Here is a 26,456-nt window from a genome sequence, read left to right as displayed (position 1 = left end):
GATGAAGCAGGCACAGTTGCAGTTTAACCAATTTGAACAATTTTGTTTCAACAACCATTTTTGCCTATTTTTCAGTGTTTGGGAGCAAATGGACGATTGTCATTTGCTCCCATACATTACCAGGTTTTCATTCTAACCAGCCAGATTGGACAGATATCTAACAGAAAATTGTATAGTGGATTCCTAGCTTAAATAAACCTCTTGGACATTAGCACATCCTGTTTTCCCGGTGAGGAGCCTCATGGCTGGAAATCACTATGTTGAGGGAACACTTTTTTTTTTTTAAGACATTTTAGGGTAAAAATAAATTAAAAACATTATTCAGTATTTTGCATCGTTTTTATTTTAAAATAAAAATAACTCATGTTTCAATTCATTACACTCACACTTGAACAAAACAAACAAGAGTGACGATTTGGAGCCAAGAGCCAGTGGTAGATCAACGTAAAGTTAGGACACCATACAGCCACCACAGTATGGATGCTGGGCTGTACTATGCAGCTGAACAAGGACGACTGGTACCCCCAACTGCATATTGATTACCAAAATTGCCTCCTATTAGCGCATTGTGGGGGGTGAATTTCGGGAGCATTACCATGCAGTCCACAGTAGGAAAAGTAACGATCTCATCTGTGCAAGCTCTTGCTATTCATATATCCAATACGTATCATTTAGAGACAAGCGTTGCAATGCAACAATATAAAAAGCAGATATTAAGATCTGCCTACCTTAAGCCCTTTCCGCGCGATTCAAAAAGAACGCAATATCCTAACACTTAGATCATACGCTGTGCTTAGGAGACATCACTTCCTCCTTAAAAACAAACATGTGACAGATTACATTAAAACTACAGCTGCAGGTGACGTCACTTGGTTGGGATCACACAGAACAGTTAGGATGCATTGTGTCATATGCATGCATTCACAGTGGTAATTCAGCTGAGTTTACACTGTCTAGGTTGCCGATGTAAAGCCAGCCGTCTGGACATTCCCACTTTCACTGAACGTGAAACTCGGTGCTCAGGACCCCAAAACAGTGCATATTTTCCAGGTCTCCTAAGGAAAATAATTAGCTCCACCTGTGGAGCTTTAAAAGTGTGGCAGTGCCTGTGGACCTGCTAGGTGACCTGCAAAACGCCAACTGTTTGGCATCTGAAGGACAGAGTTCGAGAACCACTGTCTTAACCAAACCACTCCAAGCAAAGGTAACTCGATTACCCAGAAGTCTATCTCGCCCCGCTTACTATTTGAGTGAGGCTCTCTCTAGTGCTTCACATACTGAAGATATTGCCCAGTGGGAAGGGCATGGGCTTAAAGAGGTGCCACATCAGTTGTATTACCCAAAGGTCTTTTCTCCTTTTTGAGCGGTCTATTTGCAGGTTGCCCTTAAGGAGCATAGAGCGGAAATGTCACTTATTTTACTGTAGTTGTGTACCCACGACTGTAGTCTTCATCTGCAATACTGGCAATATGTAGCCAAAAATAATACTTTGGCAAACGGGAAAACAACCCCTCCCCTCCAAAAAAAAATTAAAAAAAATGGGGAGTTCTAATTCCAGTATCACCTGACAGAGTTATAGTCCAGCTTTGTTAAAGGGAAAAAGTAGTACAGTGCCGTCTAATGCATCCACTCCAGCGAGATTTACTAAGATTTCTGCCATAATGGCAGAGAGTTTAATAGGAGTTTTATTTCTGATAATTCCAGGCTGTTATTCAATGTTAGATTTGTTATGAAAACTAAATATAACTTTCCCCAAAAGTACAAAAATCAATGGAGACATAGCTAAACCCGTGCTAGGCAAGGTCAAAGGTGAACAACTGGAGAGTCCACCGAGCTGGATACGCTCCCTACTTCCTGCAGAAATGATCCTTTCCATGGGGCTTGACCAGTAAATCTGGAAGAAATTAGTCCCACTTTCCACCCACTTTCACACAAACAATAATAATAATTAAAAAATAATAATAATAAATCACTAGTGTTAAAAGGGTTATTTGTAGTCCTTAATTGAAATCTTGTTCAAAGTGCAACAGGAATCGCTTTCAGCCCTCCAGCCGTCGATCGTCAACAGGCACCTCGGGGAGCACAGCTGAGGCCCAAGGGGCAATATCACTAAATCACCGACAAAGCTTGGCCAGCCATGCGAATATTGTTATAGCGCCGGGTCAACAGAGTTTAAGATAAAAGAGAAAAAAAAAAAATGTCCGAAAGTCGCCGACATTCAACGCATTGTCCACCCCATACTTATTAGCTGCAATTTATTTTTAAAAATATATAAATAAATAAAAAGGTGGGTTACTCATGCTATTAAAAAAAGGGTATTTTTTTTTTTTTTTTTGCTGGAATTTAGATTTCATTTGATCATCTGAAAAAGGAAAGGGGGGCGGGGAGCCAAAGAAAAAAAAAAAATCCCCTCCATCAATCCGTCTTCTGTCAATTGAGCGATCAGAGAAGGATCATTGGACAGCGTGCATTTGAGAGCGTTGATTGGCCTCAGTCCTGACATGCAGAGGAGGGCCGCTGGCAAGACAGGCATCGTAAACCAAGTGAAGAAGGCCTCTCTCTCTCTCTCTCTCTTTTGGTCCGTCAGTTTAAATGTTCTTCAGTGCGCCATAGTCTGTACTGGCTTCAGTTCCTTTCCATAATATCATGTAGCTTCCCAACATACCTCACTGTCAGTTTGTCACAGGCTCACTGAAGCTTAGTGCCGAGTTTACGTTGTCTGCTCCTGAAGGAGAATTAAATGGTGGAGGAAAACAAAAAGTTAAAAAAATAAATTATATAATAAAAAAATAATTATACACACACACACATATATATATATATATACACACACACACACACACACACACACACACACACATATATATATATATACATACACACACACACTATATATATATACACACACACATTTTATATATAACAGGATTTTGGTTCTTACCGTTAAATCCATTTCTCCGATTCCACAGGGGACACTGGAGCTTCATGACAGTGGGGTATAGACGGTGGGTTGAGTTGAGCCTGGCACTTTAAAAATCTACAAGTGTGACTGGCTCCTCCCCCTCTATGCCCCATCAACCCCAGTTTTAAAGAACTGAGCCCGAGAGGAGACGGAGAACAGACTGAAGAACAGAGAAGGAGAACAGGAAAAGAAACATCCAACATACTGACACACTGCAAGAACACAGCAGGCTGCAGTGATAAACAGTCACACAATAAAAACAGACAAAACTGCAACAGAACTGAAGCAGAACAAGTAACTGAGAACAGGCAAGAAGCACTGGGTGGGCGTCCAGTGTCCCCTGTGGAATCGGAGAAATGGATTTAACGGTAAGTACCAAAATCCTGTTTTCTCCTTCATCCACTAGGGGACACTGGAGCTTCATGACAGTGGGGACGTCCCAAAGCTACCCTCCTGGGGGGGAGAGTGCTGAACGCCCTGCAAGACACTACGACCAAAATTTGAAGCAGAAGCCGCAAAAGTGTAAAATCTGTAGAAACGTACAAAAGTATGAACCGAAGACCACGTCGCTGCCCTACAAAGCTGTGAAGCCGAGACACCTCTACGTGCCGCCCAAGAAGTACCCACAGAGCGCGTAGAATGCGCAGAAATGGATACCGGCGGTGGTCGAGCAGAAGCAACATATGCCTGACGAATAGTCAGACGAATCCACCTGGCCAAAGTTTGTTTAGACGCAGGCCAGCCACGCCGATTAGCATCATAAAGGACGAATAGAGCCTCTGATTTACGTAGCCCCTCAGTACGGGACACATAAATGCGAAGTGCCCGAACCACATCCAAGGAGTGAGAATCCCCAGAAGAGTCCGACAACGCTAGCACTACGTACCCCTTGAAAAAAGGTCTGAACCTCCGGAATCAGAGCTAGGCGACGCTGGAAAAAAATAGAAAGAGCAGAAATCTGCACTTTAAGCGATCCCAAGCGTAACCCCGCATCGAGGCCTTTTTGAAGAAAAAGAAGAAGACGTGGTAAATGAAAAGAGGAAGTGGAGGATCCACGACCTTCACACCAGGAGATATAAGCCCTCCAAATGCGAAGATAATGCGCTGATGTTACCGGTTTTCTAGCCCTAAGCATGGTAGGAATGACCGACCTAGGAACTCCATGGCTTCTTAGGATGGCGGTCTCAATAGCCACGCCGTTAAACGAAGCCGCCGTAAATCCGGGTACACACATGGACCCTGTTGTAGAAGGTCCGATCGTAGCGGAAGATGCCAAGGTTCGTCTGCCAGAAGGAATAAAAGATCGGAGTACCAAACCCGACGAGGCCAATCCGGAGCCACTAGGATGACGGTGGACGACTCTCGTTTGATCCGCTTGAGAATCCGAGGGAGGAGCGGAAACGGTGGGAACAGGTACACAAGGCTGTACGGCCAAGGGATCAGTAAAGCATCCGCTCCCACCGCTGCCGGATCCATGGTCCTGGAGCAGTAAAGGGGTAGTTGATGATTTATCCGAGATGCCATCAGGTCTATCTGTGGCTTCCCCCATCTGCAAACCAGTTGATGAAAGACCTCGGGATGAAGGGACCACTCCCCGGGATGAAGATCCTGACGACTGAGGTAGTCCGCTTCCCAGTTGTCGACCCCCGGAATAAACACTGCGGAAATGACCCCTATGTGTCTTTCTGCCCACAGAAGGATGCGACTGGCTTCTCTCATTGCCATCCGACTGCGGGTTCCCCCTTGGCGATTTATGTATGCCACTGCCGTGGCGTTGTCGGATTGTATCCGAACCGGAAGTCCTCGTAACAGAGGAGTAGCCTGTATCAAAGCTCTGTAGACTGCCCGCAGTTCGAGAACATTGATTGGTAAGAGGGACTCCTGCTGCTACCAAAGCCCCTGGAAGTGATTGTCCAGAACCACCGCTCCCCATCCGCGGAGGCTGGCGTCCGTGGTGACCAAGGTCCAATTCCAAATTCCGAAGCGCCGACCCGCTAACAGATGCTCCGTCCGAAGCCACCAGAGCAAGGATATGCGGGTCCGGGGAGACAGACGCACCAGCCGATGCATCTGTAGGTGGGACCCGGACCACTGAGACAGAAGATCCAGTTGAAATATTCTGGAGTGAAATCTGCCGAAATGGATGGCCTCGAAGGAAGCCACCATTTTCCCCAGGAGACGGATGCAAAGATGCACAGATACTTTCCTGGGTCTGAGCACTAGACGAACCAGCTCCTGTATGGCTATGGCCTTGTCCCTTGGCAAGAATATACGAAGCAGAACAGTGTCTAGAATCATTCCTAGGAACTGAAGTCTCTGGGACGGCATCAACTGAGACTTCTGGAAGTTCACAATCCATCCATGTTGAATGAGAATCTGATGTGTAAGGGACACTTGGTGTAAAAGGACTTCTGCCGTCGGAGCCTTGATGAGTAAATCGTCTAGGTACGGAACTATCGTCACCCCCCGAGAGCGCAAGTGAGACACCATGACGGCCATCACTTTGGTGAATACCCTGGGAGCTGACGAGAGACCGAATGGCAGGGCCTGAAACTGGAAATGAGCTTCCCTGATGGCAAATCTGAGGAAAGCCTGGTGAGGAACCCAAATTGGGACATGCAGATAGGCGTCCTTGATATCTATCGACACCAGAAACTCTTCTGCCTCTAGTCCCGCAATGACAGAATGGAGAGATTCCATCTTGAACCTGTGAAATGAAAGATACTGGTTCAAGGATTTCAGATTCAGAATGGGTCTGACTGACCCATCTGGTTTCGGAACCACAAAAAGGTTTGAGTAAAACCCTTGTTGTCTTTGTGCAGTGGGAACCGCCACAAGGACCTCGGCCAGCAAAAGTTTCTCGATCGCTTGACGCAAAATTAGTTGCTTCAAGGGATCGACGGGCAAACCTGTTGTAAAATACCCTTGAGATACCAGATTTCGAACCCAAGTGTCTGGAGAAGTCCGTCTCCAAACCTCCGAGAAACGCTGGAGGCGAGCCCCCACCTTCGGATTTCCGAGATGGGATGGGAGCCCGTCATGCCACAGGCTTGTCTGCTGGCTTGGGATCTGGACGGCGGCCAATATTTGCTTGACGTCCTCTAGCACGGCCTCCTCGCCCCGCTGAAGACGAACCTCGCGATCGTCCCTGAAATCTTGCCGATGCTCGAAAGGAACGAAAGGAAGGTCCCCTAAACGAGCGACGCGGAGGAGGTGCTGATGAAGGTAGAAAAGTACTCTTACCTCCAGTGGCCAGCGAGATCCATTTGTCCAGCTCTGGACCAAATAAAATATCGCCTGTGAAAGGAAGAGCTTCCACTGCTCTTTTTGACTCCGCATCCGCTTGCCAGGCACGAAGCCAAAGTGCCCGGCGAGCAGAGACCGCTGAAGCAGAAATCCTAGCGCCTACCTGGCCGATATCTCTGGAGGCGTCTCCTAAGTATACAGCAGACTCCTGAATATGTTCTGCCAAGGTAATCAGATCTGCCCGCGGAGTGCTGGATCTAAGACCCTCAGTCAATTGTTCCGCCCACTTTTCCACAGCCTTGTTGACCCAAGATCCTACCAAGGCCGGCCGGAGAAGTGCACCTGCGGCCGTATAAATGGATTTCAAAGTGGTTTCTAATCTCCGCTCTGAGGTTTCCTTCAATGTAGTAGCTCCTGGAACAGGTAACGTGGTCTTCTTTGACAACCGAGAAACCGAAGAATCCACAGGTGGCGGGGTCTCCCACCTCTTCCTATTTTCCGCAGGAAATGGGTAGAGAGAGAAAAAAACGCTTAGGAATCTGGAATTTACGGTCCGGATTCTGCCAGGCTGCCGTCATCTGTTCATCCAACTGGAGAGAAACAGGGAATGTGACGGCCATCTTCTGTGACCTGGCAAATAAGGAGTCTTCTAACGATTCTGGAGCTTCCTGGCCAGAAATCTTAAGAACTTCCCTTACCGCTAGAATGAGTGCGTCAATACCTTGCAATGCCTCAGGTTCTTGTGAGTAAGTCTCTACGTCTGATTCGTCCAGCATCTCCCCTTCCTCCTGAGCCGAGTGATCCGCTGCCGAATCCTCATCCGACTGGAGAACCGCCGGAAGAGCCCTCTTTTTAGATGAGCGACTTACCGTAGCTTCAGGAGCTTTAGACGCAGAACCCATCGCTTGAGCAAGGCTATTCACAGAGCGGACTAAATTCTGAGCCCACGCTGGTTCTGCTAGAAAAGAAGGGTGAGATGTGCCAGGTAGATCTCTGGCAGACTCCCGTTCCCTACGGGAAGCGGCTAATTCAGAAGAAAGGTCCGCCATGACCCCGGCCAAACTATTTATGAAGGAGGGAGTGACAGACTGCGTGTTAGCACTGTCTGCTTCACACGTCTCGCACAGGGAAGACCCTTCGGAGCGAGCATGGGTAAACTTCTTCCTGCACTTAGTGCAGGCAAACAGCTTTTGTGATGCAGTTTTTTCTGTCCTGGATGTCATCATGTACTCACAGACAAGCACCACATACAATTCAGGAATGCAGAAGAAGTATAGGGAGAAGCAGAATTACAATAATAATGCTACTCAAGTATGGGAGCAGACAGAGCAATAAGGGAGGAGCAGAATTTCAATAATAATGCTACTCAAATTGCAGGCAGAGCAGTATAGGAGGAGCAGAATTTCAAGAATAATGCAACTCAGTAACAGGGGCAGACAGGCATATAAGGGAGGAGCAGTCAATAGGACCAGAAAGTAGTTAAAACCACCTTCTGTATTTACAGACCCCCTGTAGAAGCTGCTTCCACTGCTCTCAGTCTTCTCCTCTCCCCCTCCGCTCAGTGCCTGCAGTCTCTCTGAGGCGCCACTCCCGTTCAGAGCGCGCCAAACTAGCCCAGGCAGTGAAGGAGGAAGAGGAGGAGGGACCCATAAGCTCTTCCTCCTAATGGCCGCCGCTTTGTATGCGCGCGGCATACACTTATACAGTGGGACGTTCTCTGTCCCCGCACTGACAGCGGGGGCCAGCGGCACGACCGCCGCCAGTGATAACCGTGCCGGTGCCTTTTACACAAGCACCGGCACGCAGAGGCAGGACTGCAGTGAGCGCGCCTACCTAACAGCCAGCGCCGGTGTTCTATCACAACACCAGCGTGGCACTGACAGCCGCGCGCTGTTTTCAGACCCAGCAGTTATTTTCACCTCTCCTGCTAGTCAGGAGAGGTGTGCTACTCACCGGGCTGCTGCGGCCAGAGCGCTGGGCAGTGAGGGGAGAGCGGGGACCCGGACACAAGCCAGTGGTAGCTGTGGCGGGCCCCGCTGAGTCTGATGACTCCTAACTGCCTAAAGCAGCCTCCCCTCCATAGGGTGACCGGACACAGGCTGCAGTAGCCGTGTGGTCCCCTCTCTGGCGGCTCCCACGATGCAGGCAGACTGTCACAGCTAACAGTCTGCCTGTCCTCTTGCTGATGACTTTGATTCTTTTATCTATATAAAAATTAATATAAGGGCTGGAGACAGCCCCTGTGCACCGGCTCTACTCGGGCACATTCTACAAACTGGGGTTGATGGGGCATAGAGGGGGAGGAGCCAGTCACACTTGTAGATTTTTAAAGTGCCAGGCTCAACTCAACCCACCGTCTATACCCCACTGTCATGAAGCTCCAGTGTCCCCTAGTGGATGAAGGAGAAATGAATATATATATATATATATATATATATATATATATATATATATATATATATACACATACATATACACACACATACATATATTGTTTGCGGAGTCGCAGCAACAGTAATATGCAAATTTCAGCCTGAGACATCCACCATCAATGCTCGCGGACAGCGCAGCTCCGCCAGCGGCCGTAAACACTCCACCATCGGTGGTACACCATTGCACGCACCATCGACACTTATGACGCCTATGGCTGTTGCAGTGCAAAATTCTATAAACATGGCCTCTGTGGTTGTGGATTTGTATTTGAGAACACGCGTACTTGCCCGCGACACTCCCATAACGCAGCCCGCTTTGCATTCACTTCAGTCCTCTTCCCAGAAACGGCCCAGTAACGCCTATGGCTTTACGCTACCAGCTGAAATGGGAGCGATCCCACGAGCAGCCGCGGTCTCTGCGTACATTCAGTGCCATGCATGCGCCGTAGGGATTTCCAGGACTTTATGCACAGTAACAAATAATCGCTCAACTGTGCAAACATTGGCGCTGCGTCCACCTCTGAATCAAGACTTCTTATCAAAGTCAGGACAAGTGATAAGGGGAAACATGGATAAAGGCTATTCTTTTGTACACACCAATTGGTCAGTTTTACAAACTGGGCATTATTATGGAGTCAATACACATGATATGGCGATTTAATGGGGCACCTAATATGTGGCAAGTCACACACACACTGTGTTTAAGACGGCCAGATACTGCATGGCTGCAAGGAACATCATTCTTAGGTTTGTCTGATAAGATACAGCACGTTATGAGATGGTTGGGTTCAATTTGGTTAAAAAATATCATATGTGCTTATATGGCCACCTTAAAATAAACTAAAAGCTATCTTCATAGAACACTACAAGTGAAGAAGCCACAGAAGGTATGGTCATTTCCATGACGGCTACCACCGCATACTGTGTAAGGGGGTTGGTTAATAGGAGGTAGGACGCCTTGAGTCTCAGCCACTCCCGAACTAGAAGAACGGAAATTCCCAAACGTAGACCTCTCGCCCCCAATACTAGCAGTGCCCTCTGCATACTCACCTGGCTTCTGATCTGGTTACTGTGTATTCAAACCACAAGATGTTGGGAATTAGACTGGTATCACGAATGAGAAAAAATTCGGAGATTGGCCTGCGGATCACAAGAGACAGAAGTGTAGTGTAGCAGTTGCTTGGAACAAACGCCCAGGGAATGTGGGAGAGAAGATAAAACATAAGAGACAACTATTTCTGTAATAACAATAGGTCTGAGATAAATTATTAATCATTTATATGGTGCCACAAGTGTTCCGCAGCGCCTTACAAAGTACAAACAGATCAGCTGACCAGTGACTTACAGTACAATACAATACAATACAATACATGACAAGGATATGGAGAATATACATTGCTACATTAGCGACCATAACACCCAGATAAGCAACAGAGCAAAGCAACCAAGTGTTAGGTGCCCTAGTGGGGAGTAAGAAGTAGATGAAAGTAGAGAACGAGAAGCACAAGAGGGTCCTGCTCGTAAGAGCTTACATTCTAAAGGGGAGGAGCAGACAAATAGGTGTGACACAGATGAGGTGGGCAGGGAGGAAGGAATATGTAGCAGCAAGTTAAGATGAGAGCTGGAAGGTTTTGATGAAGTAATGGGTCTTGAGAGACAGTTTGAAGGATTGTAGCGAGACTGATGGGTAGAGGTAGAGAGTTCCAAATGTGGGCAGCAGCGCGGGCAAAATCTTGGGAGGAAGGAGAGGAAGTAATCAATTGGCATGAGAGGTGGCATGCATTTGTTGAATGAAGAGGGTGAAGGGAGACTAGGTCCGAGATGTAAATGGGAGAGGAAAGGGTGAGGGATTTTGTAAGCGAGTGTGAGAACCTTTAAATTGGTTCTAAAAAAGTAAGGGGAGCCAGTGCGGGGCTTGTAGGAGAGGGGAGGCGGATAAAAAAAAACAACTCCGCAAGCTGCCAATACGGCAAATGAGAGGGGTAATGGGACTTGATGGAAACTGTGGCCAGTGCCATATGAGTGTGTACATCCCCTACACTAACAGATCCAATGTCTCCCTAACCATATTGAAGTAGAAACACTCCACCATTATTTGAGCAAAATAGAAATACAATTGTAATACTTTATGGCCAACCCTGTGGCCAGCTGGATAGCTGCTCATCATCATGCTGTCATGAGGATGGGCCAGTTTTTATATGGAAGCCTGGAAATGTACTCCCATCCACCCCATTGTTAATCTGGCCCCACATTCAAGTAACATCCTGTCTGCACTATAGAATATACAGTAAAAACCGGCCCGACCACATACCTATAAAATAAAGTGATAAAATATAGAGCTGATCTAGAAGAAGTGTAAGACTATTAGGTGTTAGGGTATAGTGAATGCAAGAGGTGTGCTGGCGCTTTAAATTTAAATCACTTGTTCATGGTCCCATGCCCACCCTTATACTCCATGTCTGCAGAGAGCAGTCTGCCATTATCTAAGCCCACGTGAGAGAACAGAAAGAAACAAACAAAAAACAAGAGATATGGTAAGATCTTACCTTTGTTATCTCTGTTTCTACGAAGTCCATAGGCACCACGCAGTTAAAGCTTTTAGCTCCCAGGATGCACTTGGGACCACTCTCCCTATAACCCCACCCCCAGCCAGAGGCACCTCAGTTTGTAAGTAGCCAAAGGCCGGAGGAGGAGAGAAAACTGGAACACTCAAGAACCATACTCACAGAAAAGGAGACAGGAAACCGGTGACCAGTAACACAGCCCATATGAAGCCAGGTGCATCAGGGCGGGCGCCCTGTGGACCCTATGGACTTCGTAGAAACAGAGATAACAAAAGTAAGTTCTTACCATAGCTCTTGTTTTCTACTTCAGGGTCCATAGGGGGTCCACAGGGTTGACCTTGGGGATGTCCCAAAGCAGTTCAACCAAGGGTGGGGACGCTCCTGTGCTGAGAGGAGAATCCGTCGCCAAAAAAGGAAGCATCCTGAGAGGCAAAGGAAACCAATGCCTAGAACCTTAAAAAAAGGTGTGGACAGAAGACCACGTGGCCACCTAGTAAGGCAACACAGCCAAGGCGCCACAGCAAGCCGTCAACGAGGGTTACATGGCCTGAGAAAAAACAAGCATCAACAACAGAAAGGCCTACCCAACGGAGGCCCCTGAAGAAGACATACGAGGCCATCCAGCAAACATCTGGCTATAGGCAGTCCATCCTTTCCTGTTAAAACCAGAAATCTCAGACCACCAATAAGGAGTCCGATTTCCGTAAGGAACCTGAACGGATCACATAAATCCAAAGAGGCCGGACCACAGTCAGTCAATGAGGCCACACCAGCCGAGAGGACTGGGGACTGAAAGGCCGTATCATAAGTTCCAGAATAATATGGAACCTAAAAATCACTAAGAAGAAACACAGGGTGAGAGCAACTCACACCCTGACATGATGCCCTCCAGAAGAGGGAGCCACATGAGAACGCTCCCAATTCCGACACTCATCTGGGTGATATAAACACCCTGAGAGAAAGAGAGAGCCTAAGCAATAGACCATGTAATGGCCATCACAACCAGCGGATCCATAGACCGTCCCCGGAGGGAACGAAGAACCAATAGGGAGGACAAATGGAGGAATAATCCAGAAAACACTCCAAAGGATGAACTGGATACCAGAGCGGAGCAATTCCATATCTTAATCATACTGACAGTGTAGAGATTCGCACTGACAGGAAGGCCAGGCCGAGGGTGCAACCCAAGCCAGCTGGAAGGAATGCCAGAATATAAGGAAATCCTGGACACCGGAGGATTGTATCGACAGGTACAATACCATAAAAATTATGACTGCCACAGTTTGTGGTAGGTCCCAGCAAAAGTTGATCCATGTGCTCTAATCATTCCAACGATTACAAAGCCAGGGAAGCCGTAAGACCACTGTAGGGGACGCAGTCAAAGACAAGCGACCCAGGTCCAAGGCAAAACCAAGGACCCTGAGATAACAGGTCCGGGCAGTGAAGCATCAGGAATGGAGTATCAATGGAGAGACTCCGAAAATCCAAGTACCCCTGACATCTGGGGCAATCAGGAGCCACCAGCAGGAAAGCATCTCGGTCTCGATTGAAACACTTCCCACGAGGAAGAAGGGAGACCGGAGAACACAGGTACTCAAATTGGAAGGACCACTTCACCGACAAAAGAGTCACTGAAGGTTGCTTCAGAATTTCCAGAGTTGGACTGTAACACCATAGTGTGATAAAGTCAGAAGGCCAGGAGGGTCACCTCAGGGGGGCCCCCCTGCTCACCAGGAGTAGAAACCTCTCTTGGGGAAGAGACTAGTCCCCGGAATGCACTTCGTGACGACTGAGGACTTGAAATGAACGCTGCCGAGATGGTCGGGAGGAGACCCTCGGACTATGTCCGAATGTGTGACATACCTGTCATTGCCACCCAATGAACAGTGTTGCTAAAAAGGAAGCCACTGCCCTGACCCTGCTGGACTGAACTTTTTCAGGTTCCCCCGGGAAACAAGAGTTATGCCAGAGTGAAGGCCCAAGACAGGTTAAAGTTCCAACAAGTTAATTGACAGGGTGGAATCGACAGACATCCAACTGCACTGAAATGGATGCGAACCAGACACTGTCCGTAGCCAAGAATACCCTGGACGAGATGACCATAGCCACCCGGAAAGGGACAGACTTGCCTCCGGAGAGAGCATCATCATTTGAAAAGAAAAAACTCGTTCCATCTGGAGATAAGCCAATTATGGAAAGGCCTGGAATGGAACTGAGCCCATTCCACACTTCCAAAGGCAGACACTGAATAGTGGACCATGCATCCCAGAGTGTAAAGACATATGTCGACTGCGTAGACATCCATGTACTCCTAATGGAAGAGTGGAGATGCCGTCTTACGCCAGAAGAATTCTCAGATTCTGAGAATCCAGCAGGGCTCCTAGGTGAAGAATACCCAGAGAGGGATGCAGGGAGGACTTTTTCCCCGTTGATTAAACGTCTGCACCCTGAAGAAGCCACGGTCATCCTGACCTGGCTGTAGAGAACCCCGGCGATCCTGCTAAGAGCAGGAGGCTGTCCAGGTACAGGAGCATTGGGATATACTGGACAGGAGAACTGTCAGAAAATCCAAAACGCTGGTAAACCCCTGTGGGGCTAAGGACAGTCCCAACAGGCAGAGCCCGAAAAATTGTAAGTGCTGTGATAATATGAGATATGGTAAGAACTTACCCTTGTTATCTCTATTTCTACGAAGTCCATAGGGTTCCACAGGATACCTTGGGGTATAGGTGTGACGTCAGTCGCAGGGCACCAAAGAGTTAAGCTTTCAGCCTCCCAGGATGCACTAGGTCCCCCTCCTATACCCCGCCCCCGGGCCAAGGCACCTCAGTTAGTTACCAAGCCATAGGCCGGAGGAGGAGAAGGAAGAGAGAGAACAAAGATCTGGACACATACAAGAATCACATTCTCACCAGAGGGAGACGGAAAACCGGTGACCAGAGCAAAGCCCATCTGCAGCACAGGTGCGACAGGGCGGGAGTCCTGTGGAACCCTATGGACTTCGTAGAAATAGAGATAACAAGGGTAAGTTCTTACCATATCTCATATTTTCTACTTCAGGGTCCATAGGGTATCCACAGGATACCTTGGGGATGTCCCAAAGCAGTATCCTTTAAGGGTGGGGACGCTCCTGTGCAGAAAGGAGAATCCGCCGCCCGAAGGAAGCATCCTGAGAGGCGAAGGTGTCAAACCTGTAATACCTCACGAAGGTATGGACAGAAGACCACGTAGCAGCCTTGCAGATCTGAACTGCCGAGGCACCACGTCGAGCTGCCCACGAAGGACCCACAGACCTAGTGGAATGAGCCTTCAGAGAAGGAGGGACCGGTAGGCCTTCATGAAGATAAGCTTCAGAAATAGCCATACGGATCCAGGCTGCCAAAGTTTGCTTTGAAGCAGGCCAACCCTTTTTACGGAAGCCATAGAGGACAAACAAAGCGTCCGACTTCCTAAACGAAGAAGTGCGGTCAACATAAGTCCTTAAGGCCCGCACAACATCCAAAGAGGCCTCACCCACGGAAAGACCCGGTGAGTTAAAGGCCGGAACAACTATTTCCTCGTTAACATGAAACTGGGAAACAACTTTGGGAAGAAACTCGGGCCGAGTGCGGAGCACTGCCCTGTTCCCATAAAAAACCAAGAAAGGGGGTCTACAAGAAAGAGCCCCTAACTCAGAAACACGTCTGGCCGAAGCAATGGCCAGAAGGAAAACAGTCTTAGCTGTTAGCCATTTAAGATCCACTGAGCCCAGTGGTTCAAACGGCGGTCCTTGGAGAGCCCTCAGGACCACAGCCAAATCCCAAGGCGCCACAGGTGGAACAAAGGGCGGCTGAATGCGGAGAACACCCTGCATAAAGGTGCGCACATCCGGGATTGTAGCAATCCTACGGTGAAACCAGACAGATAGGGCCGAAACCTGTACCTTCAAAGAAGCAAGGCGAAGCCCATGATCTAGTCCCGCTTGCAGGAAGGCGAGAATCCGAGACAGACGAAACTCCCGCGGTGCATAACCTCTCGGTCGACACCACTGGAAGAACGTATGCCACACGCGATGGTATATCCTCGCGGAAGACTGTTTCCGAGCTCGTAACATGGTACGCACCACAGAGCTGGAAAACCCCCGGGACCTCAGCATGGCCGTCTCAACAGCCACGCCGTCAAAGACAGCCGAGTCAGGTCCGGGTGAAGGCAAGGACCCTGAGACAGAAGGTCCGGTCGTAGCGGCAACCGCAGAGGAATGTCCACGGACAGACCCTGAAGGTCTGAGAACCAGTGCCGTCTGGGCCACGCGGGAGCTATCAACAGGAGCGTCCCTCCTTCCTGTTTGAATTTCCGGATTACCCGTGGAAGAAGGGAGACCGGAGGGAACAGGTATGCGAACCGGAACGTCCACCGGACGGACAGAGCATCCACCAGAGACGCCCCTTCGTCTCTTGTGCGAGACCCGTACACCGGCAACTTGTTGTTGTGCCGGGACGCCATGAGGTCGATTTCTGGAAGACCCCACCTGTCCACCAGTAGTTGAAAAACGTCCGGGTGCAGGGACCATTCCCCCAGATGAACGTCCTGGCGACTTAGAAAGTCCGCCTCCCAATTGAGCACTCCCGGGATGAAGACCGCTGATATGGCCGGAAGATTGCGCTCCGCCCAAACCAGGATCCGAGAGACCTCTACGAGAGCCGCCCGACTGCGAGTTCCTCCTTGCCTGTTTATGTAGGCCACGGTGGTAGCGTTGTCCGACTGGACCTGCACCGGGCGACCCTGGAGAAACCGCTGTGCCTGCTGGAGAGCATTGAAGACCGCACGGAGTTCCAAGATATTTATTGGAAGCTCCGCTTCTGTCGGCGTCCACCTGCCCTGGAACAAGTGTGGACCCGAAACTGCTCCCCAGCCCCGAAGACTGGCGTCCGTTGTCAACAGGACCCAATTTGGAACCCAGAACGGACGTCCCTTGTTGAGGTGGGTCGTCTGTAACCACCACGTAAGGGACAGGCGAACCTCCTGGGTGAGCACAATCGTCTGGGACTTCAGAGACTGAGTCAGCCCGTTCCACTTGGACAGGATCAGGTGCTGCAGAGGTCTGGAGTGAAACTGGGCGTATTCCACCATGTCGAACACCGACACCATGGAGCCCAGTAACCTCATCGCCGAGTGTAAGGACACCCGGCGGCTGTGCAGGCAACTGCGCACCCTTGACTGTAAAGCAGAGATCTTGTCCTCCGTCACGAAGATCCTTTGCTGTCCCGAGTCCAATAAGGCTCCAAGATGCAGAATCCTCCGAGACGGGATTAGAGTGGACTTCTGCCAGTTGATTAGCCAGCCGTGCCGTTGCAGCAGTGCAATGGTCAGGTCCAAGTGGCGTAACAGGAGCTCTGGAGATCCTGCCACCAATAACAGGTCGTCCAAATACGGCAACATGCGGACTCCCTGCAGCCGCAGAGAAGCCGCCATGACCGCCATCACCTTGGTGAAAACACGTGGTGCTGTTGCCAGGCCAAAAGGTAACGCCCGAAACTGGAAGTGGTCGCTGCGGATTGCAAACCTGAGGAACTGTTGATGGCGCCAAAGAATAGGGACATGCAGGTAAGCGTCCTGTATGTCCAATGACACCAAGTAGTCCCCAGGTTCCAGCGCCAGAATGATGGACCATAGGGTCTCCATCCGAAACTTCGGGACCCGCAAAGACTTGAGTGCTTTGAGGTTGAGAATCGGACGATATGACCCATTGGGTTTCTGTATCAAAAATAGATTTGAATAGAAACCCTGGCCCCTCTGGGAGAATGGAACCGCCACTATAACTCCAGCCTGGAGCATAGTGTGCAATACCTTCCGCAGCTCCGTAGCCTTGTTCCGGTCTGATGGGAGACCCGTGGTGAAGAAGCGAGCCGGGGGTCTGTGCCGGAAGGAGAGGGCGTATCCGTGGGAAACCATCTCCAGAACCCAAGTGTCTGTCGTAGTGGTCGACCAACACTGGGCGAACTGTAGCAGGCGGCCTCCCACCCTGGGATCCCCCAAAGGGAGGCCCGGACCGTCAGGCCGCAGGCTTGTCATCTGGCTTGGGGGCCGGACGTCTGGTACTCCATGCCTGCTTCCGGGGCTTGACCGATTTCTTAGGGCCAGCCTGTCGAGGAAACGACTGTGGTTTGGGCCTGCCCTGGGCCCTAGATGACCGAAAGGACGATGGTCCCGAACCAGAAGGAGCAGCGGCCGACGGGAGACAAGCAGATTTGGCTGCCGCCAGCGTGGCCACAATCTTATCCAGATCCGGACCGAAGAGAACTTCTCCGGTAAACGGCAACGCTTCCAGACCTTTCTTGGAATCTGCGTCCGCCTTCCAGGATCGCAGCCACAAGGTGCGACGAGCAGCTACCGCTGCTGAAGAAATTCTAGACACCAGAGTACTAATGTCTAGAGCCGCCTCGTTGATGTAGGTGGCCGAATCACGGAGATTGCCAATCAACTCCGCCTGTTCGGCCGGACAGTCGGATTCAAAAGAAGCCTCTAATGAATCCGCCCAGCGCTCCATCGCTCTGGCAACCCAGCAAATGGCCATAGCCGGCCGTGCTGCCCCCCCTGCAAGGGAATAAGCGGACTTCAGGCAGATTTCTACCTTGCGGTCCGTAGCATCCTTAAGGGAGGACATGGATGGCATCGGCAATGTGGCACTACGGACAAGACGGGTCACGTGAGAATCCACCTGTGGAGGGGATTCCCACCTAGCAAAATAATTATCCGCGAACGGATAAGCCACCGCCAGGCGTCTCTGCGGCTGGTATCTTTTGCCAGGTTGTTTCCACGCCTCCTCTAAATGGTCCACCAACTGACCCGAAAGAGGAAAGACTGTGGCATCGCCCTTTACATCTTTGAAAAAGGCATACTTAGATTTAGCCGCTGGGGGAACTTCGTCCTCAATCACCAAGGCTGTGCGGACCGCCCGAATAAGTCCAGGCATATATACTTTGGACTTAGCATCAGCGTCCTTAGTATGGAGAGGTTCCTGATCGTAAGGATCAAGAAACTCCCCATCATCAGACGTCCCTTCGTCATCCTCATAAGGAGCGGACAGAGACGCCACCGGCCTTTTATGAGGCCGCATCACAGACTCCCCTTGCAACACATCCGACAAGTGCTGTACAGAACTCGTCAGGGAGTTAACCCACGCTGGCTCCTGAGAACCCGGGAGCGGGGAAATAGGGAGACTGTGGGGTACCACCAATTGTCGTGGGAACCCCTGCATGGGTGACGACACCACAGACTGCTGGGACAAACCCCTCGGAGTAAACGCGGGCTGCGGAGCTAACTGGCCCACTAAAGCTGTTAACGCCTGAGCGAAACAAGCCCAGGGCGGCTCCTGTACCGGTGCTGTAACCGTAATAGGCCGCGCCATGGACAAACACTGCCGGCAAAGGCCCTCCGCGCTACCCTCCCCCTCCGCTAACGGTACTTTGCACGTGGTACACTGTAGCCGGAGGGGAAAATCACTTTCAGACATGATGGCACCACGTATGTGACCTCTCTCACCAATTAAGTATTTAAATAGGCGAGAGACCACCCTGCAGCACCGCACCGCAAGGGCTTTAGCAGAAGAACAGGGACAGTAATAAAGCTGACAGTTTAGAGAAGAAAAGATTACAGGCAGCAGCGCTAGCACAGTCACATACAATGCAGAAAAATAACAATTCCTGCACTAACAGCGCTGATCACTCAACTACACAGACACAGGGCCTGGTAGGACACAGCGCTGCATACACAGACCTGACCACAGCGGAGGAGAGGTATGCGGGGGGACCCAGACCACGATGCTTCCGTCCAGCGCTTCCAGCAGCGTTCACCATGCGTTCTGGAGAAGATGGCCGCCGAGGAGCAGAGAGGAGGCTGGCCTGGGGGAGGAGCGCTGCCACAGGACCAGTCGGCAGCATGCAGAGAGGGCTGTGTGCAGCGGGGGAGGCGCCGGCTGTGAGACAGGGAAGGCGCGCTCCCCTGGCATGCATTTAACCCCTGGGACGCCGCAGCGCTACCGCTCTGCTGCGGTCCGCTGTCCCAGGGGGTAGTGGAAGCGCAGGTTGGTCGCCTGGCTCCACGCTGCAGCCAGTCCCCAGGGAGCCCCCTGCCTGGGGACTTAGGACCATGTGATCAGCGGGGACCCACCGCGGGACCCCGCTGCTTACCTCTGTCCCCCTTGAATCCGGCCATGGTCCGGAGCATCTGGGGTCACCGCTAGCTGTGACCCCAGACGCCCACCAGCATCCCCGGATCAGTACCGGCGTTCTGGTACCGGCGGGGTGTAGGGAAGACAGCATGGACGTCAGGACTGACTGTCCATGCTGTTCATCCAGATGTGCAGCCACAGCTGCATGAAGAATAAGCTTCAGGGGCTCTTCTAGCCCCCACTCCAACAGGTGCACCCGACTCCGGCCGGGCACCAAACTAAACTGAGGTGCCTTGGCCCGGGGGCGGGGTATAGGAGGGGGACCTAGTGCATCCTGGGAGGCTGAAAGCTTAACTCTTTGGTGCCCTGCGACTGACGTCACACCTATACCCCAAGGTATCCTGTGGATACCCTATGGACCCTGAAGTAGAAACAGCAAACCTCAGTCCATGCTGAGGCAAGGTCTCTGTAAGTACCCGTAGGCACGCGTCCTGTATATCTAGTGATACCATAAAGTCCCCAGGTTCCAAACATAGTATGATGGAGCCTAGGGATTGCCTCCTGAGCCCAGGTAGCTTTAGGAACTGGTTCAGGGAAGTGAGACAGAGAATAGGCCAAAGAGGACCATTCAGCCACCGCACCAGAAAGAAAGCAGAACAACCAGTCCCTCGCTGAGAAAGTGGGGATGGCCTAATGAGCTCTGCTTACCGCAACAACTGTATAGCTTTCTGGATTTGTAAGGCCCTGTTCGTTTCTGAATAAGGGCCTGCGTACCATCACCTGGAAAGAGGCCGCCTGAGCACAGAGAGGGCGTGCCCTCCTACCCACGTAGCCGCGGCAACTCGACACTAGTACTGGGCGAACTGAGAAAATCGCCATCTCCCAGTGGTAGGCCTGTCTCGTCAGGCTGAAGAGATATCCATAGGTTTAGAAGCAGGATCGGCTGGCAGTCCAGGCCTGCTCGGTACTGGATATGTCGGCCCTTGTAGAGGCCGACAGTCTATGAAGAAACAGACCTTTAGGCTGACCCAGAGGACAAAAAGACTTAACAGACTTAGTCTGAGGCCTTGTAGTGGGCATAGCTGAAGGCGGTAAACTTGTCGTTAGTAATACTGCCAATGTTACTACAATCCTGTCAAGGTCAGGACCAAACAAGGTCTACCCTATAGATGGTATCTGCACCTCTGCATTCCCAGAGCGCAGCCATAGGGTATTACGGAGGATACAGTCGCAGCCGGAACTCTGAAAGTTAGGAGACTGATATCCAATATAGGCATTTCCACCTATGACAACTGCATATATTACGTGAGCGACCAAACACCTTTGAACCCCAGACGTGTTGGAGGGGAAAAAACATTACAAATGCATCCGCTCAGTATGCAATAGTATTAACCAACCATGCTATAACCATGGTAGGATGGGTAACAAGCCCTGAAAGCGAGTATACTGACTTCAGGCAGAGTTACCCCCTATGGATCCGAAGAATCCGACCACGCAGGAATGGGAGGCGTCAACGTCTGAAATCAGACGAGTAACACGCCCATCCACCCCAGGAGGGACTCGTGAGGACCCTCAGGGAATTTGGGACAGGAGGCCAAACACTGTTGCAATACCTCGTATCTGGCAACAGCCAGAGTCCCACCATGCGTTCCACCCGCTAGTCAGCAACAGGGAACCCGAAGGCACGTAAGACTGAGGGTGTATGATACAAGTGCAGGTCAACATTCACTCTAACCAGAATGGACCTGCTACCAGCCCCAAAGCAGGGATAATAATACCTGAAATAGGCTTCCCCCCGTGTAAGAGGGAAAGAGCCCAAAACAGTATCCAGTTCACGGTAGAGCCAACTGGGAAGTAACCACAGGGCGTCAACCACGCCACTTTGCGTTTCGTAGAAAACGACATCCACCCAGGGTGGCTGTGGTAATCCCTGTGAGGGGAATGACAGACTGTTGTGGCACCAGGGGGAATTCATATTCTGCGAAAAAAAACCTGCAGGGAGCGGTAGTCTGTGTCACAGGGGAAGAGTGCAAGAGATACCCGGAGATGAAAAGGGCAGTATGGTGAAGTAACCCCAAGTGAGGTACAACAATGGGGCCCGCCCGGCGATCCGCAATTGAGAGGATCCCGAGAAAACAAACCGCCCAAGGGGGTCGTGAAAGGGGCCGGCACCAGATGACGCCACACACAGAACCCTTTATGAAACCAATCCTCCGCACTAACACCTGCAGCACATGACTTGCAGGATAGTAAAAATGGGTGTAGTATAACGCTCTATCTCCTGGTCAAACATATCTGACCAATCTTGGCGGAAATATCAAGCAGCGCTATACTGGTCCTGACTGATACCAAAATTAGCTGCAGGGACCCATTTTCAGCGTATGCAACACACAGTTCCAACTAAAATGTGGCAACTTGCAGCACGCAACAGTATGTGACAAACCTCACAAATATTAACGAGTATATAAATGTGAGGTCTCAGAACCACCCTAAGTACAGCTGTATTAGGGCAGATAAAGAAAAGGGATAGATATACACTGACAGGTGAGAGAATTAAGTACAGACAGTCAGCACTAGCATAAGTCACATACCATGCAGATATATACATATATACATAAACATGTCACATAATATACTGCACTATTACACTGCATTCAACTTACCCAGATTCAGTGTCTGGGAAGGCTACAGCGCTGTGTACACTGACCTGATGGTGAGGTACGCAGGGGGACTGGACTCACTGCCATCTCCAGAGATTTCTGCTGCACCACAAGAAAATGGCCGCTGGAGACCTCAGAAGAAGCGTGGCCCGCGGAGGAAGCAGTCAGCGACGCCAGACTATACATACTGAAAGGCGCGCTGAGCTGAGGGGAGGAGCCGCTGTAACAGGGAAGGCTGCCTCCCCTGGCCGGCTATTAACCTCTGGGACGCCGGCTCCCTGCACCGATCAGTAAGTCCCTGGTGGTCTAGTGGACACACGGGGTATGGGAGGGCCCGCCGCCACTGCCGGCGCCTCCGGTCTGTCCCCAGAGACCGGAGGCACAGGACTGCATATTAAATGCGCGGATCACCGCAAGCGGTGACCCGCGCCTTACCTGCTCCCCGTGGATCCGGCAGCAGTCCTGGGCGCCCGCAGAGTCCGGCTAGTAGAGACTCTGGGGTCCCGCTGAGATCCCCAGATCTGTACTGGCGTCTCAGCGCCGGTGGGGTGACGGAGCGGCAGCTTAGACGTCCTATGGACAGTCCGATGCTGCCGCTCTAAAAGTCCAAAGTAAAAAATAAAAAAACTCTGTTCTTTGAAAAAATATATAGCTTAGGGGCTGTTAATCAGCTCCCCACTGCACTAAACGGTGACCCGACTCCGGCCGGGCACCAACTTAAACTGAGGTGCCTCTGGCTGGGGGTGGGGTTATAGGGAGAGTGGACCCAAGTGCATCCTGGGAGCTAAAAGCTTTAACTGCGTGGTGCCCGGATTTGGTTCCCAACCTATACCCCAAGGTCAACCCTGTGAACCCCCTATGGACTCTGAAGTAGAAAAAAAAAAAAAAGTGTAAAGAACAACCTTCTCCTAAAACAGCTAACAAACATAAAAAAGGAACAAATGTGTAGAGAGAAAGCACCCAGTCTCCCCCAATAGACTTAGAAAGATTGTACAAAATTACTCTTTAAATCTGCTATATGGGGTACACTGGGGAAGACACTGGGAACATCCCAAAGCTACCTTTAAAGGTAGGTATACTTAGCGGAATCATCTCAGAGCACTCGCTTATCAAAACTGGTATAGTTGGAATCAAACACACGAAAACCTTTATAATTATGGTAAATGCATGGACAGGCGTTTAGGCAGCAGCCCTACACAGCTATCTGCCCAGCTGAATAAGATCATCAGGGAAAATGAGACCTAAAAGACAAAAGGGTCTCATTCAGACCCGGTCGCAAGTGCTGAGCGCTCGCAACCGGGTCGATGTTAAGTCCCTGCGCACGGGCAGCGGCCGCACTGCGCATGCACAAGCCCCGGAGCGAGAGAGAAATTCTTCCGGAGTCCTCTACAAAAGGGGTGGCTGCCGATGTTGACCGACAGCTCGCCCCTTTTTGTAGGCGGGGCGGTGGCTACACACACGGAGGCGTTCCTGACAGAATGCCTGCCGTTGTGTGGGCGGCCGCACTGACAGCAGTGATGTCAGTGGGGAGCTTCCTGCTCGATCATGGGGTATAGGGGGAGCATAGACAAGCAATTAAGATCTATAGTACCCGACTCCCTCCTGTGCACATTATACATATTCCTGTGTCACACAATTGGGGGGAGAAAAAAAAATGCACAAGGGATGTATAAACAGAATCTGTGTCTTCTTGTATCATCACTTTGGAGTTTATTAGGAAAACCTCTGCATTATAAGGAGTAATGCACTCCCTACTGTAAATGTTATTTCTGTGACCTGTATACGGCAAGCCTGGGCAACCGGTTACTTTACAGACATTAATCTAGAAGCTCAAGCATGCTCTGCCAGATAGCCAATGGCTGCCAGATTATGTTAGGATTTATAGTTTCACAACACCTCAATGACTTTTAGTATAGATGTCTATATAACAAATCATAGACCGTGTGCGCAGTAGCGGGCAGCGTGTGGCCTACAGATGGCGCAGATGGGATAAGTGAATCTAGTATGCTAGTACAGGGGTTCTCAACACCAGTCCTCAAGTACCACCAACAGGTCATGTTTTCTGGATTTCCTTAATCATGCACAGGAGAGTTAATCTATTTTGATGGCTCAGTAATTATCCCAGACAGAAATCCTCAAAACATGACCTGTTTGGGAGAACTTGCGGGTTGAGGTTGAGAACCAGTGTGCTAGTTAGCTATAGCAGGTGGTGGATTTACCATATACAGATAAAGCAGAAGAAATCAATCACCACCTGTGTTCTGTTAAGCAATGAGTGAAGAATAACTATTTGCACGCCATTCACTAACATACGTATATAGAAATTTGTATGGCTTACCAGGCTGCGATTCTAGGGAACAGCGGTGTTAGGATCTCCTGCGTGACAGCAAACCAGGCCACAGCCAGGATGCTGCCAGCCACGGCTCCATATGTAACCTGGCTCCAGCTGTGGTACATTAGATACACTCTGCAGAAGAAGCAGGGGACATTAGACAATGGGTAAACATCCAGCATCCAACAATAAATGGAAGGGAAGGCCAGCTTTGTGCATACCGACTATACGAGACTAGACAAGCTGCTGTCAGAAGACAAAGAGACAGTACATGGCGCCAGAGCAAGTCCAAGAAGCGAGCGTTGTTTGTCTGGTGCATCCTGAAAGAGAAACGGCCTGAGCTCAACTCATATATATGCTTCAAAAGACCAAGTATAATCCTAAAAGCCCATGTACATCGAAAGACCCCAAAAAATATGGAGGCATCCCCTTAAACCCAGGGTCACGGGTTCACAAACATAGAAAGCACACCACCATGTACCCCAACACAGTTACATAGCAAACATTCTGCTTCTTTGAGTAGAAAGACAGATAAACAATATATCCTGGCTAAAAACAAGCCTACTTATAAGTGTAGTACGATTTCGCAGTGTACAGTGTACTCATCATTTCAAGCTTTCGAACAGCACTTGTCTCAGTAATGAGGTGAGAAAACCGAGAAATAACTCAAATGCAAGTTACCTTCATGCAGTAGAGAAAGTCATTGTGTGGGCTGCACCACAAATAAATGATAATTATTCCTAGTGATCTCATGCTGTTTCAGGGCCTGATTCAGAGCCGCTCGCAAAAAGCGAGCGCTCGCTCTGAATCAGGGCGTGTGGTTTTATTTTTTGTTGCGGCCTCTTGGCTGCTCGCATAGCTGCGGGTTACCACCCACAGCTTATGCGAGCAGCCATGATGATGGTCGCGATGGTCAAGACCATCGGGCTTGTGACGAGACCCTTGCGGTAGGGTCTCGTTGCTGCAAGCCCCCGTGGACTTCCTGCACTATTAGAGCAGGAAGTCCACCTACTGACATCACTAGTGATGTCAGTAGGGCCGCCCACAAACGGAGGCGTTCCTGCAGGAACGCCTCCGTTTGCTCAGCCACCCCCCTTCCCAACGGGGCAGCTGTCAATTAACATCGACAGCTGCCCCTTTTGGATGTGAGTGCTTTTTGCGCTCGCACGTGCGCACTGGGCACCATCGACCCGCTTGCGAGCTGGTCTGAATCAGGCCCTCAGTCCACAAAACTATCCCCCCGGCATACAGTGGACTTTAAATAGGTCAGTGTGAATCTCTGTGCTCCACAGTTCTATTGCAATAAAAAAGGTCAGACTAGTCCATGTTGGCATATTGTTCATTTTTTCCACCCACTGAATGAATCTGTGCCCATTGGTGTACCATCATGCAACGGTCTGGACCTGAGGATTTCAAAGCTACATCTTTCACCGACAAACAAAAGTAGACTTTAGCAAGAAAAATAATAGTATTAACTGGACACAAACCTCAAAAATGTTCTCCAGTTAAATGTGCCCAGTACAGTGACATGTACAGGGTGTTTCACTCGCTATTGTCCCCAAAGCTTATTTCACCAGATACTGAATGGAGAATTTTGCCGGTGGTTTCAGACCTCCAAACCGCTTAATAAATGGTTTTTGGCATGCCTTCATCCGGTTCATATTGGCACGTAAACACAGACATGATGAATTTGGACGCCGCGGTACACACCACCACTGTCAGAAACAGGAATAGCTACTGACTAGCAGTGGCTGCTCCAGAGCTGGAACTGCAGCGCAGTGCAAAATTCACATAGGTAGCGTTCACTCTAGCACCCTGCACCTGTCACAACCCGTGCAGTTCCTCTGCCCTGCCTGGGGTGTCACTCACTGCTCTGGTGCTTCTAGCACACAGACTGCTTAATCTCTGCAGTTTGTTGCATCAGCTGAGTGTACTAGAAACACCAGAGCAGAGAGCGGCACCCCTGGCAGGATATAGGAACTGCACGGGCTTGTGACAGGTGCAGAGTGCTAGAATGAAGACTACATAAAAGGAACCGCACCAACTGCCACCCTCGCTGGTTATATTCTCACTGGCAGTTGGTGTGTTTCCCCTGTTTGAATTTTACACTG

The 26,456-nt window shown here is 50.1% G+C and overlaps 1 protein-coding gene across 1 annotated transcript in view; it reads right to left on the bottom strand.

Moving 5' to 3' along the window:
- Positions 1–338: 338 nt before the first annotated feature.
- Positions 339–26,456, bottom strand: part of DOLPP1 (dolichyldiphosphatase 1) — a 35,587-nt gene continuing 9,469 nt past the window's right edge. The window contains exons 5-8 of the mRNA XM_088453520.1: positions 24,567–24,665; positions 24,352–24,480; positions 9,691–9,780; positions 339–2,725 (exon numbers count right to left, since the gene is read on the bottom strand). Coding sequence (XP_088309646.1) covers positions 2,689–2,725; positions 9,691–9,780; positions 24,352–24,480; positions 24,567–24,665 — 355 coding nt within the window. The 3' untranslated portion in view covers positions 339–2,688. The remainder of the gene's footprint in view (positions 2,726–9,690; positions 9,781–24,351; positions 24,481–24,566; positions 24,666–26,456) is intronic.

This window comes from Taudactylus pleione, unplaced genomic scaffold (assembly GCF_031769625.1).
Source record: "Taudactylus pleione unplaced genomic scaffold, aTauple2 ptg000579l, whole genome shotgun sequence".
NCBI lineage: Eukaryota > Metazoa > Chordata > Amphibia > Anura > Myobatrachidae > Taudactylus > Taudactylus pleione.
Note: the sequence above shows the minus strand (reverse complement) of the source record. Positions and strands in the feature narration are given on the sequence as shown.